This window comes from Desmodus rotundus, chromosome 8 (genome assembly GCF_022682495.2).
Source record: "Desmodus rotundus isolate HL8 chromosome 8, HLdesRot8A.1, whole genome shotgun sequence".
Taxonomy (NCBI): domain Eukaryota; kingdom Metazoa; phylum Chordata; class Mammalia; order Chiroptera; family Phyllostomidae; genus Desmodus; species Desmodus rotundus.
The window spans coordinates 4,773,911-4,791,897 of record NC_071394.1 but is presented as its reverse complement, the minus strand read 5'-3'; the positions used below and the strand labels follow the sequence as shown (position 1 = coordinate 4,791,897).

Sequence of the window (17,987 nt, the reverse complement as noted above, 5' to 3'; positions counted from 1 at the left end):
GAGGGCTTTGGAGCTGGGCGTGCCTGAGTTCAAGCCCTTGCCCCTCCACCAGCTGGCTCTGACCTCCAGCCAATGAATGGGCTCCTCTCAGAGCAACCTGACCTCTGAAAGCCAGGCTTCCACACCCAGGAGACTGCGGCCACAGGTCACCTGCAAGGACTAGGAGGTAAGTGCCCAGGGTGCCAGGCAGTGCCGAGGCCGACAATTGCAGCTGTATGAAAACAGCCCCAGCAGATACATTACATGTCAGAGACACTGCGAGCGCTTATTACCTAGGGACACTAGGAGCTTGGAGTGTGGGCACATCACGAGAAGGAAGTGCCCTGAGGATCACAGCCACTTCTCACTGTTCCTCCCTGTCACCACACTGGGAAGTCACCCCCAGCTCCTGCGGCTTCCGGGGCCCCTCTGCCCTCCTTCAGGCACTCAACGTGGTGACTTCAGGATGGAGACGATGACGATAGCCACACAGGTCACAGTAACCCTCAGTTGGGTGGCTGCACTCTGTTGGGAAGGGGACACTCACCAGTGGAGCCTCGAGACAACTCGAGGAAGAGGGTGCGGCCTGAGCTGCACCTGAGCAACGAAAACACTGGGGCTCAGGGAGGGCCCAGCCAGTAAGTGGTGGGCCTGCGACTCCCACCTCAGACACGGTGAAGCTCCAGCTGCCCCACCACACCCACGCTGCTTCTCAGAGAGCCACCGGCCAGGTCACAGCGACCCCAGACCGGGCAGGCTGCACTGACTACTGCTGTCAACACGCTGTGACCTGCAAGGGACAGAAACCAGCCAAGCAGCCCTCCCTCCGAGGCCTGCAGAATCTGGTTTTCAGGGCTAATTTCCATCTAGATGCCTGGGTAGGGCACAGGTGACCTTAAGTACCCATTCAAGGTGGTTCTGCTACCAGCCCTCCCCTTAGTAGCTTCTCCTGTCACCACCAGCTCCCCAAGGGTGGGGCTGCTGCCTGGGACATCTCTCTGTCACCCTCCAGTCTGGTCCTGGGAAGGTCAGAAAAGCTGTGGAGAACGGACGGGCCAGAGCTGGGCACCGGGGGAGGGAGCAAACGCCCGGGCACCTGACTCAGCGTCCTCTGTGTACACAGACCTGCCTTTTCCCTGTTGTCTGTTTTGTGATAGTTAATATACCAGACCATCGGTGCGTTCTTAGCCTGCAGGAAGTGGAACAACTGTTATCTACCACAAACCGCCGAAGCCTTAAATTGCAGCAGGGCAGGTGACTGCGACAGATTAGAATTTTCAATCAAATCCAAACATGTCCCCGACATGGCTAAGAGAAGGGCTGAGGTGACTGGAAAGTAATTTACTCAGAAAGCTTTGTGATGTATGGTAAATTAAGTCCCCCACCTTGAGCACACTTTTTTTTCTTCCAGCAAAGTATTGGTCCAGTTAACCGATTCCCAAATACGTCCTGCTACTCTTACAACTATTGCGACCGGGAGGAGACGGATGTGGGCCTGGATTCCATCCAAGATCAGAATGGACAGTTCACTTAGAAATTTGAAAGGGGTGGGGTGGGCGTGGATTTGAAATCAGACAGTCTTTTCTCTCCAGCCTTGAAAGATGGATCCAAAGAACAAGGGAAAATTCACCAGTGACAACAGCTAATAAATTTCAAATACTTAATTTGAAATTTGATTTGCTAAAGAAAAATTAATTTGCTAAATTGGCCCTGTAGACACAGGTTATAAAAATGAGTCGCTGCCTCCTAAAAAACGCAAATCCCAAGAGCACGGAAGTCAGTGGGGTGGGGCCGCATCTGCCGGGGGCCACTCGGAGGGTCACCCCCTCCTCATGAGCGAGCGCTGCCTCCAGGGGCCAGAGCCGACCCTCCACCCCGACACTGTGCTAGCACTTCGCAGACACCGTCTCTGGTCTCTGTGAGCCTCACTGCCTCCGGGCGGTTTTCTGAAGCCCACGGGATGGTCATCTACACAGCAGGTGAGAACAGCACCCCGCTCTGGCCCCGTGCTGTCCTAAATGAATGCACAGGGCTCCCTCCCAGCAGCCCCCGCCCACACTGGAGGGAAGGTCCCCTTGTCACTCCCATTAGCACAATGGTGAGGTGACACAACTTTCCACATTACTCAAGCGCCAGGAAGCGGGGCCAGACTCGGGTTTGCCTTGGCTGGACTTCTCCCTGTCCAGGAACATATGGAAGCCTGGGCAGTGTGAGACACTGCAGCACAGCAGGGTGGGGGTTAGTTAGAGTCGACTAGCTGAAGGGGCACCTGGGGGACAGAGCCCGGGGCCCCGGGCCTCCTCCCCAGTCCCACGAGCTGGCCCCTATCTCCCACCTGGACCCAGGTGGGCTATCTCTGACTTCCGGGGCCTCCACCTACTCCTGTTCACACCTGCTCTCACCTCGTGGCCACAGGAGGCCTAGGCTTTTACTCCATGTAGTGGGAATGGGCGTGCTGCTTCTCAGCCTCCCCGGAACTGGACATTGCCCCCACACTCTGCCCTTGCTCTGCCCCACCGGAGTCAGGCCTGGAAGGTGACAGGGGAGGCAGCCTGGCATAGGGACCCTCATACCGGATTCAAGCCCCAGACACAGCACTCTGGCCTCAAAGGTCACCCGCTGCAGGTTACTCAGGGAGCCCGTTTTCTCGGGTGTAAAGGGGGAGAAGAGTTGGCAGAGGGCACCTCGGTTATGAGTGCCGATCTTGTCCAGGCTCGCGTTCTAGCGCTGATACTTCTCGTGGGACCTGAGCTGGTTTCTGAACCTCTCTGTGCCAGTATTCTCGCCGATAAAACTCGAGCGACAGCGCCTAACTTGCTGGGCTGCCGTGAGGGTGACATGAGAACTTCCACGCGCAGAACGCTGGCAGTGCCCACAGTGCAAATCGTAAGACACAGGTGGATGGGGAGACTGAAGACCCTGGGATGGGGCCTGGCACACAGGAGGCACGTGGGACACATTAGAGAACAGGGAGGAGGCGCCCCTTCAGCCTTTCAGCGCCATCCTTCACACTTCTCTGCACAAACCCTGGGCAAACAGGTGGACCAAAAAGTATCTGAGTACAACGGCCCAGGGGGCACTGATTGCTCAAATTGCACCATGTGGCTCAGAAAAGCCAACCCCCCTTCAGCAGGAAAGAACCCTGGAGAACCAGACACCCCCACCCCTACCCAAACAACTGCAGGGGTCCTGTATCTCAGACAACTGAACTATGTTTCCAGTAATGTGGGGGTGGGAGTCGGGGTGGGGGAACACAAAAATAAACCGCCTGCTGCACCGCACTGCTGTGAGCAAATGCTCCCCAGGAACAACCCTGCAGGGGGTAAAGACACGGTGACTTAGTGACCCTGATGGAGAGACAGTCTGGAGATGCGAATGGCACTCAACGGCATCAAACGGCAAAATTCTTTCCTTCCTTCCCGCCCTCCCTTCCTTCCTTCCATACACCCCCGTGTTAGGTCTCCCCGTCGGGTGCCCTGCCTCCTCCTCTGGGGCCTTCGCTCTGGCCAGACGCCCAGGCCCTGGAGGTTCCAGTTGCAAGAAGGAGCCACAGGCAGGACTGCGAGGTCCAAGGGTCAGGCGGCCCACTGCGCCATTGGCTTGGCCTCTCCCTGGCCGCAGGCTTTGGTTACACCTGTGTCGTTCTCGGTCGGAGGACAAACTGGAACTTACCCGCAGGTGTGGCGTGGGAGGCAATGATGGGACGCCCGGGAGTGTTTAGCAGGGCTGGTCCACATTCATTCTTGGTCTTTATTACTTGTGTCAGCAGAAGGTCACTGCCACCAAGCTAACGCCAACAGGTGACCCCAATCTGGGGTGCAGTGAAAGGAGAAACTTGACTCAGGTAAATAATTTGCGAACTGGAAACACTTCCCCCAGCGAGATCTGACAGGGCGCGCCTCGCGGTAATGGGAAAGCCCATTTACTTAAAGTGTCTGCGCGGTTACAGTCCAACCGGCACTGTCCTGATTGGTCAGAATCATGCATCCTGATTGGGCACTAGGGGAGCCACTCTGATTGGCCAGTAAAGATGCAAATGACCTATAGCTGTGCAGCCCTGATTGGACAGGGCAAATCTCCACCCACTGGTCAAAATGGATTCCAAGAACTCCTTTGTAAGGTTCGGACAGGAACTTAGCACAGGAGGCTTTTCCCTGATGTGAACGTGCCCCAGAGAGGCCTCTGTAAACAATGGCTGCCAGCCTCTGATTACGAATTTGGGCTGTTACCCCTAGGAGTCTTTTTGGGTAGGTATATTAATTCTTGGGGTCGACATTTGCCATTTCCTGGGGAGGCGGTCAGGTTAGTTGAAGACTCTGTCGTGCTGCCTCTTTGCCTGGCCTCAAGGACACATCCTAACACTTGCTAGTGTTTCTGCTCTGCTCCTGCAGACATTTCCTCTCGGTCTTCCCATCACCTGTCCCCTCCTCTACCCACTCACCGGTGGAGAATTTCTTGAGGCCCAGGGCCATGCATCATTACTAGGTTGTGTTCCCAGTTCATAGCTCAGTGGCTGGCAGCTGGAAGTAGTCGTTGCTGAACCAGTGAGTGAATGAGTGCGCAGTAGGCACTGTGGCAGGCCCAGCAGAGGGCAGACAGCCGAGGACCGTGCAGTTGCAGGGTTAGACAACACTGGATGTGAACCGCACCCTGCTCACAGATGAACAATGATACCGCCCTGCTCAAGCTGCCATTTGTCACGTGACCCCACTAGGAACCCACTGTGAACAACGGTAAGGGAAATAAATATTGTATCCCTACTATGTGCGGTACGATGTGCTGGGTGCTTTGGCAATGTTCTTATCATAGTTAATACTTAAAACAGATGCAAAGGGGGTGAAGTTATTTACCCCATTTTACAGATGATGAAGCTGACCTTTATCAAGGTTAACCGACAGCACAACAAATCATAAACGTGGGATCAGCACTCAAACTGAAGCCTGCCCCACTGCTCTCGCACAGGCCCTGAACTTTGACAACATTTAAAGCCACTTCTCCCTCACATCTACATTCAACTTCAGAGGTACACAAGGACTTAAAGGGACTCATACCCAGTGCACCCACACCGAACACCAGCCCAGGGCAGTTATCGTTCTTCATGGGGATTTGTAAGTAAGAAAACGAGATCTTTTAATGACTTCAGGGTCCCTGACGATGCAGAGGTGGCACACGTTGGATATGCACCTGAGAAATAACCGTGTCCAGCTTCTGCAGTGATCAGCACATGGGACTGGCCAAGCCCGGGCTCTGAGCTGTGTGGACAGTCGTGCAGTCGCGAGCTCCTGCTGAGCAGCTGGGCAGTGACTCCTCAGTGTCACGCAGCCCCACCAGTTCTGGCCCAAGGCCCTGGCGCAGGGGATCTAGGCAGGCCAGGCTCCTCCCCTCAAGCCTCACTCAGAACACTGAGCACATCCAAGGACTCTTTTCCTATTGTGTGTTCACAACCGTCTCTCCCACTACACTGTGACCCTTTGAGGGTGGAGTTTGAGGGATATTCATGTTTGTGTCCTCCACGCCTAGGAGTACAAATAATAACTGATATTAAGAATGTGGGCCAGGTACTCTGCTAATGGCTACAGGGCTTTTCGCTTTTTTATCATCAGACCCATTTCAGAGATGAGTAAACTAAAGCTCAGACAGGCATAGGCATATGCCAAGGTGGCTCAGATAGGAAGCGACAGAGCACAGGTCTCTGCCTCTGGTCTGGACGCTGCACCATCTGAGCATAGCCCACCTGATGCTTGGACAAGACCACCTTTCTGCAATGTTGCTCTGCCCTCACACCTGGGCCTATCAAATGGCCACAACTCCCCGTGGTTTACTGAGTAAAACTGATACGCATCATCCTTCATCCCTGTTCTAGATTCTGGCTTCTGGTTGATCTTTGTGCCTTTCCCCTTAGAGCTCCCCACCAGCCAACGGAATGCTATGGCTCCCAGGGGTCAGCTCCACTGTTACGCTTCTTTGGAATTCCCTTGCCCCTCTCTCACTCTAGTTCCTGCAAACACTAGAAGTGGAAAGCCTGTCCAGTCTACAAAGCCCTGATCACAGGCCACCTCCACCAGGAAGCTCTCCCTAATTCAAACCAGGTGGGAAGTGTCCTTACTTCCCCAGAAGACCTGATGCATTTCTTCCCTTCCTGGCTTAGGACAAGTGATCACTTCCCTTCCTATATTAGAGCAGCCTTCAGGCTCTGCTAGGGTCAGGTGAGAGGGTGGTAACAGTGAAGGCCAAGTACATGGTGCTGTGGATTCTTCCCGCTGAGACCAACTACCACTGCATCTGTTTGTCCATCTGCTAACATACCTGCATGAGATTTTATTTCAATAAAGGGCTCTTAGAGGCCACAAATCTTGACCTCAGTGAGCTGGATAGTGGGTGATGAAGTCAGGCGACCCCAGAGCTGGGCAGGGCACAGTGGGACCCGCCCAGATGTCTCCAGTGCTGTGCAGAGAGCAGGGTGAGGCTCAGACAGGTGTGAGGCTTACCTGAGCGCCTGGATTGGAACTCACAATGTGTCACGAAGACCCTACTGTCAGCTCCAAGTGTACAAAGTGGAACAGAGGGGTGCTGCCCGTCTGGGCTGGCGGCCCATCGAATGCTGGCACGGGACACGGAGGGCAAGATCTCTGACCTCTGACCCTGGGCCCCGGAGCAAACCCAATGCTCTAGAGCAGGGCTGTCAGACTCATTCTCACCGGGGGCCACATCAGCCTCGTGGTTGCCTTCCAAGGGCTGAACATAGTTTCAACTCAACAGTTGAGTACTTACATGTATACAGTCCTAAAATTATTTCAGCCGTTTGAAGGCAACCACAAGGCTGATGTGGCCCCCGGTGAGACTGAGTCTGACACCCCTGCTATAGAGGGAGACAGACGTCTCAGTCTGCATTCTAAGGACCCTGGTCTTGGGTGAGTGGGTCTGGGTGGGGCCCAAATCCAAGATCTCGGTTCAGGAGTGGGAAATGTAAACCATACAACCTAACAGAGGAACCGAAACCAGGCAGAGATTGGTTTTATTCTATCCACCTCACCTCCTTAGGACAGGAGGCGGATAGTAGAAAGTGCAATTTTTTTAAATGCAAAAGAATGGCAAGACTGTAAGCTGAGACCCCACGTGTGAGGGCAGTGGATGAGTCCCCAAGTTGTGGTCACCCCCCCGCAATAAGAAGCACCCTCGGTACTGGAGGAGGGAATAACTAATAAGCCTGGACCCCCTCCTTTCCCTTGTAAGGTCACTTTCCCGTGATGGCTGTCTCCCTGGCACCAGGCTGCATGGCAGTCCCATAAGAAGATTCGGCACCTCGGTGGGGTCAAGGAGTTGGGTGATTCAGGAGGATGCCGACGGGGAGTGTGGGGCCTCTGACACTTGACGGAAAGGGCCAATGTAGTGTGCGCCGTGTGAGAACTGGTGCACAGGTCTTTCCAGAAGCAGGTCATACCAGGTAAGGGGGGAGAGGTGTGTGTGCTGGGGCCGGGGTCCTGTATTGCTGGTGATGCCAGTCGCCTTGCCCACCCAAAGTAGGACAGGGAGAGCGGCCCTGGGGGCCGACTGGCAGGGAGCACCGAGAAGAGCACTGTGGAGGGGGAGTACCGGTCTGCAGCCTCGCTGCCCCGGGACCCCAGGTGCCCTGCAGAGCCCGCAGACCCCCCTGGCTCTGTGCGACATGCGCGTCCCCTAGAGCTCCTGCGCCGGCGGCCCCACAGCCGGCTCCTCCAGGGGCTGGACGGCCTCCTGCACGTAGACGATGAACTCCGACGCCTCCCCACCCTGCGTGTAGACGGTCACCGTCTCGATGCCCTCCACGTCGTCAGAGGACACAACCAGGTGGTGCTGCTCGGCCAGCTCCACGGACGCCTGCTGCAGGGTCTCCTGAATCATGACCGTGTGGTTGGTGCTGGGCTCCTCATCGGTGACCTGTGGAGGGCAAAAGAAAGGTCACATGTGTACTGCTTCTGGGTCTGGCCGTGGCCGTGGCCACAGAGCCACCACAGCTGCTCACGGAGCACCTAGTTTGCAGGTGCAGAGCGACGCCCCGTGCGGCCAGGCCACGCGGCCAGGGCCCAGCTGTCGCTGATAATGGAACCCAAGTTCAGACCCAACGTCCAAGCTCTTTTCTTGATGCCAAGCTGGCTCCCCCAGATGTGGGGGTCGCCAAGGGTGTGAGGTTAGGAGGCACCTTAGCACTTTTTTACTGAGGCTGTGCTAGTGGGTGGGCGCGGACAGCTGGAACTTCAGAGCTGGTCCATTTGGCGGCGAGAAAGGGACTAGGTGTATCTGTGCTGTCTGCCTCTCCACACGCTCTGGGAGCTCCCCTCTGGGTCTGAAGAGCAGCCTCACCTAGGAAGGAGTGGGTACCCTGTGGGATGACTTTCCCCAGGCGGTGTCTATCAACACTAACTCCTCAGCCCTGGGGGGCGGCGGCCTGCCCGGGCAAGTCCCCTGCCACACGGCTGGGCAGGCAAGTGCACCTGCCAGGGGAGGGGACCTGCTGAATCCTAGGGCCAGGAGAGTCCGAGGACTCCTGGAGGATGTGAGAGACACAGACTCTCCAAGGGGGCTCCGACAGCAACGTGGGAAGAGCGCCTGCTCTGTGCTGCTCGAAGCATGGCTCCAACAGCAGCTCTACCACTCGCAGCCGGGAGGCCCAGCACCAGACACCTTGGCCCACGACCCTCAGTTTCGCCACATCTGAGGGATGCCGGGAGAGCTCAAGGAGCTCTGTGCACACAGTAGGCGCTTTCTCACATCACTGCCCTTCCTATGCCTTCGTTTGTTCACTCCCAGTGCTCCTTACCCCTACCTGAAGGGCCTGCGGATGCCACGCACTCACTCACTGAACCCACTGCTGTCAGTCCATCAGGTGCTACCTCACTAAGCTGAATGAAGGCAGGGACCGTGCTGCCTCGCACAGTCCCTCCCCAGAGCCAAGCCTGATGCCCGGCACACAGCACAGGATCCGTACTTGCTGAATAATGATCCACTAGCTGCCAGAGACCACAACCGGTGTGCTGGGGAAGACAGCCGCAGACAGGGCCACGGGCTGCAGGGCCACGCTGCTCTGAGCTGCTCTGAGAGGCGGCAGTGCACGGAGGGTGGGTGGGTGGGGTCAGCGGAGCAGAAAGGGCAGAAGGTAGCAATGACTCCCAAGAGAGATGGAGAGAGGAGCACTTGTTCAGGCAGCTTCCATGAGGTCCTGTTCGTGACACTTCTGACTCCTATCCCGGCTGCCCCTGGGGGCTTCTTCCTGTCTGCCCATCCCTCGGTGACATGCCATAACTCCACACCATCTCTGGAGACCCCAGCTGACTTAGAGGGGTCTCACTCCAGCCCCATGACTGTACCGATCCCTGTGAGCAGGAGGCGTTGTGACAGCTGGGAGGGCTCATGTTTTGTTCAGAGAGAGCAATGGAAAAGGTCCGCTGGGGCGGGACCCCCCACAGGCGTGCATTGGAAGGGACTTTTAATCTGGGTGACAGAACTCACCAGAAGGTAGAGAGCTGCTCTGAGTGGAAATTATTAATACATTTAGCCTGATAAATGTATTAATACATTTGTTTTTCTGGAGTGAATCGAGACCTTTTTTCCTTCTCTTACTGCTTGTTTCAATTTCATTTAAATGGGAAAAGGTACTATGAACTAAGACTTTAGAAGTAAACATTGATTTATTTCACTCTGAAAGCGAGGACCTGACAGAAAGTAGGGGACAGGGGAGGGAACACACACTAATGCTTCTCTCCTCTTAGCTGTCAGTCACATCCACACAAAGGAAAAAGACAGGGACACGGGTGATTTATGCCAAGGTCCCATGACCTCGCTGTGCAAAGCAAACCCACTGCTCATCAGGTGAACAGATGATACAGGTGGAGGGAAGGGCCTGGGCAAAGAGCACGCAGCTGCCCGTATCCCCCCACCCCGGCCACCAGCCACCCCTCAGTGGCCAACCCACCGGACAGAGTTCTGTCTTCACCTTTCCAGAAGACAGTGTGCCACCTGATGCTGTGAGCCGGCCTCCTGGCTGCTTCCACAACCCTCCCCGGGCTCCATTCCGAGCCCTCTCCCAGACTGTAGGCACCCCCGCTGCTCCTCTGCCCACCCACGAAGCCTGGAGCACTGCTCCATCCCCTCCCCAACTTCTCCTCTGGACTCCCCACCTGCTCCGAGGCTTCAGCTCCTGGCAGAGCCAGGCGCCAGCCCCCACTCCTGAGTGGAGAGCATGTGGGAGCTTCTCAGGGAGGCCTAACGCGTCTAAGCCAGAGGAGAGCAAGCGGTGGGGAAGCAGGGGCAGAGGAGGCCTGAAACGAAGTTCACAGTCAGACCTTGAGCCCCAATCACCGGCTGAAAGACTGAGACGTGACTTTGCAGGGGAAGGCAGGGCAGGTTTTCAAAGGAGGGCCCTGCTGTCACCCACCCTGCAGCCTCTGTGGATGGAAACCTGCCTGGAACGGGCATTACACCTCACTCACCAAAAAACGCTGACTCTTATTTGACCATATTCCTTTTCTAAGTATTAAGTCCACTTAAAGGTAATCCTTTCTCCATTTCTCCTTCCAGTTTTCAGCTCCAGCATTTTGTCTGCTAGAATCTCCATTAAATGCATCCACTGCTAATTACGAGAATAGCCAACAGGGTCCTTTGGGACCGAGAGAGCGATGGAGACAGAGGTGGAAGTGCCTTCCACAAAAGCCCCGCAAAAAGCATCTTCTCAGTCGGCACACGTGCAATGGGGGCTGCACCCTGCTGTGGTCATTTCATGGAGCATCTAACGCTAGCAACGTCCAGAAAGGCCCTCTGCCGCCCGCCCTGGGGCCACCTCTCCATTCCCATGAGCTGTCTGAGCAGCTGTGCCAGCCCCGCAGGCACCACCCCACAGCCACCGTGCTCTGCATGCAGCCGATGTGGGAACCAACGCTGTAGAGGGTTACGCGGTGGGAGGCTGCTTTACAAAGGGGTTCATGAGGCTTCTGAGGAGTGTGCTCCTCCCCCGCCTCCATGCACCCCAGCATGATATGATTCACACTCTGTTTCTCGTTTATGTTGTTGCAAACCATGGACTTCCTTCCATCCCGCAGAGCCCGGCGTCCACCCCGCCCCTGCAGCTCACTGGACACTCTCCCATGCGTCATCCTGAGCATCTCTGCACAACGTCTTCTGGGGGGGGGGGGCATTTCTGTTCCCATTCACAAGCAGGGACACGGAAGCTTCCAGTGGTCCAGGGACTCATCGGAAGTCAAACAGCTGGAAAAAGCAAGAGCTGGACCTTGCTCTGGGTGACCCCAAGTCCAGAGACCTGCCTCAGAGGGTGCAGTGTGACAGGGGCTGAAGGGACCACCTGTCACAGGTGGACAGGCTAATTCTTACTCTGACCCATCCCAGGCAGTTTATGGCTGGCTGTCTAGCTCTCAACCTTCCTTGTTCAAATGATCCCTCCAGGAGCCTAATCTGTTAGCACGGGCTGAAAATTGCTCTCCACAGGGGAAATAATACGGCTCCACAGCACCATTATCCCTCGAGATGGGTACTCCATTCTCCCCAAACGCTGGATCTAACACATCTTGCAGATAAATTATGAGGAGCATAGATAGCTTAATAGAAATCCTTAACCTGGGGGACCGTACAAATTATTCCTGAAACCGGGCCCGAGTCCCACACTTCTGCCCGCCTCCAGTGTCCTTCCGGGATCTGGACCTGACTGTCAGGCCAGGCACTCTGCTGGCTCCGCTGCGGAGGAGGAGGAGCTTCAGCTGCCCACCGGCCCTGCCCTTCAGGGCTGCAGGCTGACTGGCGGGTGCCTGCTCGCTCTCTAGTGCACGTGCCTCACTTGTCTTGCCTTCTCCCTCCTCTCCTGCCTGTCCTGCTTGCTCCCCCACCCCCGCTGCCCTCTCCACTTCCTTTGAAAACACCATTCCAAGCAGGTTATGCTTTCTCCCTACATCCCAGACACTCCCTAGAAGTGCCCTGACTGGGGGAACCCTCAAGGAAAAGGGGTTCCCTGCACTCCCATCCCTGTGTGGCCCCCACAGAACCCTTTCCCATGGCTCTATTATATTCCATGCGTTGCTGCACCCGCCTCCCACAGCAAGGACGAGCTTCTCTGTCCCCACCCCGAGCCACAGTCTGGGCAGGCACGTGGGAGGGGCTGGTGGCAGGTCCAGAGCTTTCCATGGGTAGAAGAACCTGGAAGTGATGACGCAGAGAACAGTCTGGAGCAGTGGCCAGCCCTGTTTCTGTCAGACAGGAGCCCACCCAGATGATTCAGAGGTGGGGAGGGGGCACACCGTCCATGGAACGACCCCTTTTGGCTCCTAAAGTCCCGAAGGTCCATCCCTCATCTTGCAGAAGAGGAACTCAGGCCCAGAGAGGAAACAACTGCCCAGGGCCCCAGGTCTGGGACCAGGGCCTGATCTTCCACCTTCTGGTCTTAACGCTGCCCCTCCCCATCCACTCCAAGAAACGGCTCGGTCTGAGCTGCAGGGCGGGTTTGCTTCCTGGGAGAACATGGGTAAAATGTGCTGTGGTGCCTGGCCCTCGGGTAAATGGTAACAGGCTGTCCCGCAAACACAGAGTGGTGTTGAGGACACATCTGAGGCTCTGAGGTCACACCGTCTTGTCATGGCTAAGAGCTTTCCAAACAATCTGTAAGGAGGAGGAGGAGGAGGAGGAAGAAAGGAACAGGAGGAAGAAGGAAGAGGAGGAGAGGAGGAAGAAGAGCTCCCGGGGCTGTGTCGGACCCCATGTCAAGCACTTGGCCTGTAGCCAGTCCTCCTCACCACACCCTCAGAGTCTTAGTGCCCCAGCTGCAGAGGGGACTGTGGGTTAAGGGCAGGCCAGGGGCCCCGCACCTGCTCTCTGGCCACTCCTGTGCCCCTAGCCTCCTCCCAGGCTGTGAGACAGTTCAGTGCAGGCAACAGCATGGTCCCCAGGCCCCTTTGATGGAGAGATGATGCCAGGTCATCATCCACAGCACAGGGCCCGGCCAGTAGGGGCTGCAGTGCCGGGGACACATTATCTTGGTTCCCCCTCTAGCATGTGACCCTGGTGCCATCTTTCCTCACACTCCTATGTCCTCTTTAGTAAGAATGCCCTGGCCCTGGCTGGGTGGCTCAGTTGGTTAGAGCATCATCCCTATATGCCAAGGTTGCAGGGTTCAAGCCCCAGTCAGGGCACATAGAAGAATCAACCAAGGAATACATCAATAAGTGGAACAAATCCATGTTTCTCTCCCTCTCTCTCCCCAACCCTTTCTCTCTCTAAAGTCAATTTAAAAATATAAGAACACACTGTGGACTGCCCCCTGCCTCAGAAAAGATGCCACAGAATGCCCAAGAGAGGCAGAGATAGGGAGCACAGCTTCCTCCCGGCCACCAGGTCGGCACGGAGACCTGACACTGGCCGGAGTGTGTGAAGGGAGCTGTCCTGCCAAACAGGAAGAAGCCAGAAAGTGGGGGCCTGTGGGGAAGCCAGCCCGGAGTGGCTCTTCCACACCCTAACACGTGTTTTTCCATGTCATACAATGCCCCAACCACGATCCCTCCCCAGGACATCCAAACAGCCCAGAGACATCCAAGGACGTGGGAATATGACAAAGAAAAGCTAATCAGGGAACAAAGACTGGATCCCACAGAGGCGGCAGGGAGAAAAGAGCGAAGGCTCCTATTAGCTGGGAATTGTAAGGGAACGTTTCAAAAGCTGCTGGTGACTACAGGAAACAGCACTCTCTGCACCATGCCTCTCACCCGAGCTTTCGGAACACTGTGGAGTGCCTCCTGGAGCCCGGGCCCCCTGTCCCACGCTCGTGCCACAGGGGCTGCGGTCCCCAGAGGCTCCTCCCAGGCTCAACCACCTGAACAGACGCCTGCGACTCCCGTCCAGACGGCCACTAGGCTTCTCATGCACAGTCAGGCTCAGTGGAACCTACCACACTGTTTTAACGCAGCTCCTGGCACGTAAATCCGTGACAAATAGTAAAGAAAGATAAATAAAGCCTCTGTTGGCCTGAAAATGGGAAACCAGAATGACACCAGCGGCGGGGGGCGGGGGGGGGGATCAGTTTAATGTCTATTCAGTTTATCACCCTTTGGAATGAAAATCGCCACCAAAGCCCCTGCATTCTGGGGCTGCCCACGTCCGCAGCACCCTCCCTCAAGCCTGTCACCCTTGTCAGGCTGGGAAGCTGCTGAGCACCTTCACTTGGGACGTCCCAGTCTGAGGGACTCCAGGACAGGGATCATCCTTCCCGTTTTCTGGGGAAAAACCACTGTCGGCTCAGCTCTGCCACGGCAGGGAGACGGTCTCGCTCCAGGCACTTTCCCACCTCAAACCCATTTTTAAATAAGCTGAACCAGGTGCCTATTTATTAAACCGTGCCTTGAGGAACAGTCCTCTCGCAAGTGTCATTAATGTCCTTGAAAGGGACGGCACCCAGGGCTGCAGCAGGCAGCACACAGGGAAGCCCTGCCGATGCCCCTCGGCTCCCAGGGTTGGCTCTCGGGACCTGCGGGCGGCCGGCCACCATCGGCCCTCTGTGGTCTGGGGAAGCACGCAGCACTGAGAACGCCACTGGGGGCCCAGCCATTGTCGTCAGCACACAGACGGTGCTGAGCGCCCGTGATGGGCAGGGCTTAACGGGACCCAGTCTGGGAGATGCAAAGAGTCTCAGACAGGAGCTCCCATGAGGAGGTGGGCCGGTGTGTGCAGTGTGGGTGTGCGTGCACGTGAGTGTGGGGAGTGGGTGTGCTTGTGTCTATATTTGTGTACGCATGTCTATGTGCAAATGTGCATGCCTCCATGCAGGCATACGGGGGTGTGCGTGTGTGCACGTGTACGGGCTCAGGGGCGTGTGTGTGCAACGGGCATGTGTATGGGCACGAAGGTGTCACATCCTCAGATGGCGTCAGGGACATGCGACAACATCACATTAGCACTTGCTCCGGGGGACACACGGGGAGTGGCCCCCGTGCATGGCCCCTCTAAGAGGCGAGCTGCTGAGGGAACAGCCATCACTGACAGAAGCGCACTCACGTTTCTCCTACGCAGATTCCCAGGTGTGTCAGGTTCCTTCTCAGCTCTCTGCTGTTCCACCGAGAACGTCCCACACGTAAGACACTCTGGTGGACGCCGGAAACACCCGTGAGTCCCATACCCGCTCCCCACGCTGAGAGCCCGTGGTCCAGCAGGAAGGACCTGGGCCCTTCTGAACACCCAGGGCAGGGAGTGGGCGGTGGTCAGGGACGGCCTCCTGAAGGGGTGGACCCTGGCTTTGGACACTGGGATTCCCAGGAGTCAGACATTATGAACGCCTTCTACGATCCCTTCCATCACAGAAAGTCTCAGACTCCATGATAGGGCGAGGATTCATGGGAGGGAGACAAAAGCCCACCCAGAACCAAACGCTGAGAATGAAACCCAGTCCATCCTTTTAGGTGGACTAGCCCCCTGGGTGCACGTAAGCTCTGGGGAAGGAGCTTTTCCCCAGCAGGTGGGGTGTCACTCCCTTAAACTATTACTGGTCCAGGGCTTCCTCTGGCATGCTCAAAGTGGCCGGCCCACTTTGCAAGGTCAACGAGCAAGCACACCAACTTTCTCAGCCCCAGGCTGGGGTGGGGTGGTGTGCGCTGGAAACTAAGGGAACCAGTAAATAGCACCCTGAATTCAATAGAGGAAAGAAAAGGTATAAATAAGTATGGTTTATGGGGGGCGAAGCATCATAAATCCCCAACTGTAGAAATATATATATATATATATATATATATATATACATAGGACCAAAAAAAGGAAAGAAACTTGTGGAAGCAGCAAAAGATATTCACAGGCAGGGAGAGACCATGCACAGGTCAGCGGAGATTTAAAGCCTTTGAAAGGGGGGAGTCTGAGTAGTGAGTGACTCATGGCCCCGGGAAGAGGGCAGGAGCCCCCCTCCCCCCGTTTTCCCCCACGTTGTGAGTAGACAGCTGACACTTTTTCTTTTCTGAAAGTACCGATCCCACCAACAGTCCACAGCCTGAACTGTAAAGATTTCCAGCTAAACACAGCCAGGCCCATCCCGTGCGTGCCTCCTGCTCTCTGGGCCACTGCAGGGTCTCGCTGGCCAGCATCTCCACCCTGTCCCTCGCACCAGGGCACCGGAAGGAACCTGTCCACTGGCTCTCACCTGCCGGGAACAGGAAGGACGAGGCTCATGGCTGGGAGAGAGGTACCTCCCAGGGCCCATCCACCCCCACACGAGGATGAAAGGGTTCCACGTGGGCCAGACGGCTCAACAGGCAGAAGGGGTCAGAGAAAGACACCTAGGCGGCAGAAAGAGGGGTACATGGCAAGCACAGCTCGTGTGCCTTGTGCCCAGGAGTCCACACACTGAGTGGGGTCTCCGCAGCCATCTGACTGAGGTGAACGTCCTTCCCTGGCCAGTTGTGGTAGATGGGCGGACAGTGTGAGAACTGAGCCGATGGGGCACCTGTGTGCCTGTGCGGGGAGGGTGCTACCGGGGGCCATCCCCCCAGGGGGCGCCCAGCACATCCCCCTCCACAGCACGTCCACAGGGCACCTGGCTCACAGCAGGCCCTCAGTACTCATCGAGCCGTATTATTCCAGTGTGCACCCCAAGAGATGACTGGAAACCTCCCTGCAAGAGAGTCAGGGCCCACGCACAGGGACAGCGGGGGCAGGAGGGAGCTCCTCACTGCCCAGGCTTCAGACAGTTCATTGTGCACAATGCTGGACTTTCTTGACCTCTAAGCACAGATACACGGGCTGATGTTCTATTTCGTGCCAGGCACTGCACGGGGGCACCGCGTTGTCGGCGGGCACCTCACACGTGGGGACGTGCTTCTCCCTGGCAAGCCTCAGTGCTGCCAGGCAGCCCCTCCAGACGGGCAGCTCTTGGGGTTGGGCAGGGCTTGCTTACATTCCTGTCACTGAAATCCTATCCACCACTGAAAAACATTCCCTCTGCAAGTCACTCAGGAAGAACGCCCTCCACCCTCCTGATGTTCACCGACATTCCCCAGGCAGCCGTCCTGGCAGGCTCCTGCCTTTCTCACTGCGAGCACCGTGGCTACCTGACGGGCAGGTGCTCCATGAAGCTGCAGGACACGACTGACCCCACCTTCCTGACTTCGCTCCCCAGGGCCTCCCTCTGTGTGCTGGGGAAGCACTGGGCTTCCTTCCCCCAGGGCGGACTCTTCACCCTGGGACTCAACAATCCGTCTCCTCCCAGTTTCCTTCCCTGTCCACAGAGGTGACCTGCAGCCTCCCTGAGGCGGAGGGGACAAGGAAAATGCAGCTGGAAGCAGTGGCAGTGGGTTCTTCCCAGGGCCTCCCACAGCCACAGCCCCTGCCCAAGAGAGAAAGACAAGCTGAACTCCCAGGGTGGAGCATTTCCATGTTCTGCTGAACAACGTTTATCTAAACAAAACGTAAACCACTTCTATCACTCATCAAATGGAGCCAGGTGAGTGCGTTAGTGGCCAAGTAGGTCTAAGGTCAGAAAGGGGAACTGTGGACCCCACTCTCACGGGTCCTCTGTTCTCCATTCCACCCTGAGCACCATCTCAGCTTAGAAATCCCTCCCCCTGCGCGGAGCGCACAGTCTGAGACCCTGAGCTAAAATTCTGCGAGGACATTGCCTCCTGGCTGGCAAACCCACACGCCCATGCTTCCTGGCTCTCTGGGCTTCTCTCTCAGGGTAGGAAGGGCTGCCAGCCCTGACTCTCCTGGTGCATCTGCCCCTTGGCCGGCTCTCCCATCTCTGCACCCCTCTTGCTCTGGGCCCCTGCCCCCACTCCCCTTTACTCTGGGCCCGAGGCTGCATGATGTCACCGCATCTGCTCTTCCAAATCAGCCTGCCAGGGCCTCCTCTAAGAGAGTTACTCAGAATGGCTCCAGGACGGGGGGCTGTGGGGTTAAATTATTCCCAGACACAAAATTAATGCAACTTTTACACAATGAAACGTGCTTGCCTTCCTGGAGCGAGCAAAAAACTTGCCCCAAACCTCAAAGAGACTGAGTGA

General features: G+C 56.4%; 1 protein-coding gene across 1 annotated transcript in view; it reads right to left on the bottom strand.

Annotated features, from left to right (window-relative positions):
* Positions 1–6,977: 6,977 nt before the first annotated feature.
* ZFAT (zinc finger and AT-hook domain containing) overlaps positions 6,978–17,987 on the bottom strand; it is a 128,396-nt gene continuing 117,386 nt past the window's right edge. Inside the window, exon 16 of the mRNA XM_024572202.3 lies at positions 6,978–7,896. Within this exon, the coding sequence (XP_024427970.2) occupies positions 7,657–7,896 (240 nt within the window). The 3' untranslated portion in view covers positions 6,978–7,656. The remainder of the gene's footprint in view (positions 7,897–17,987) is intronic.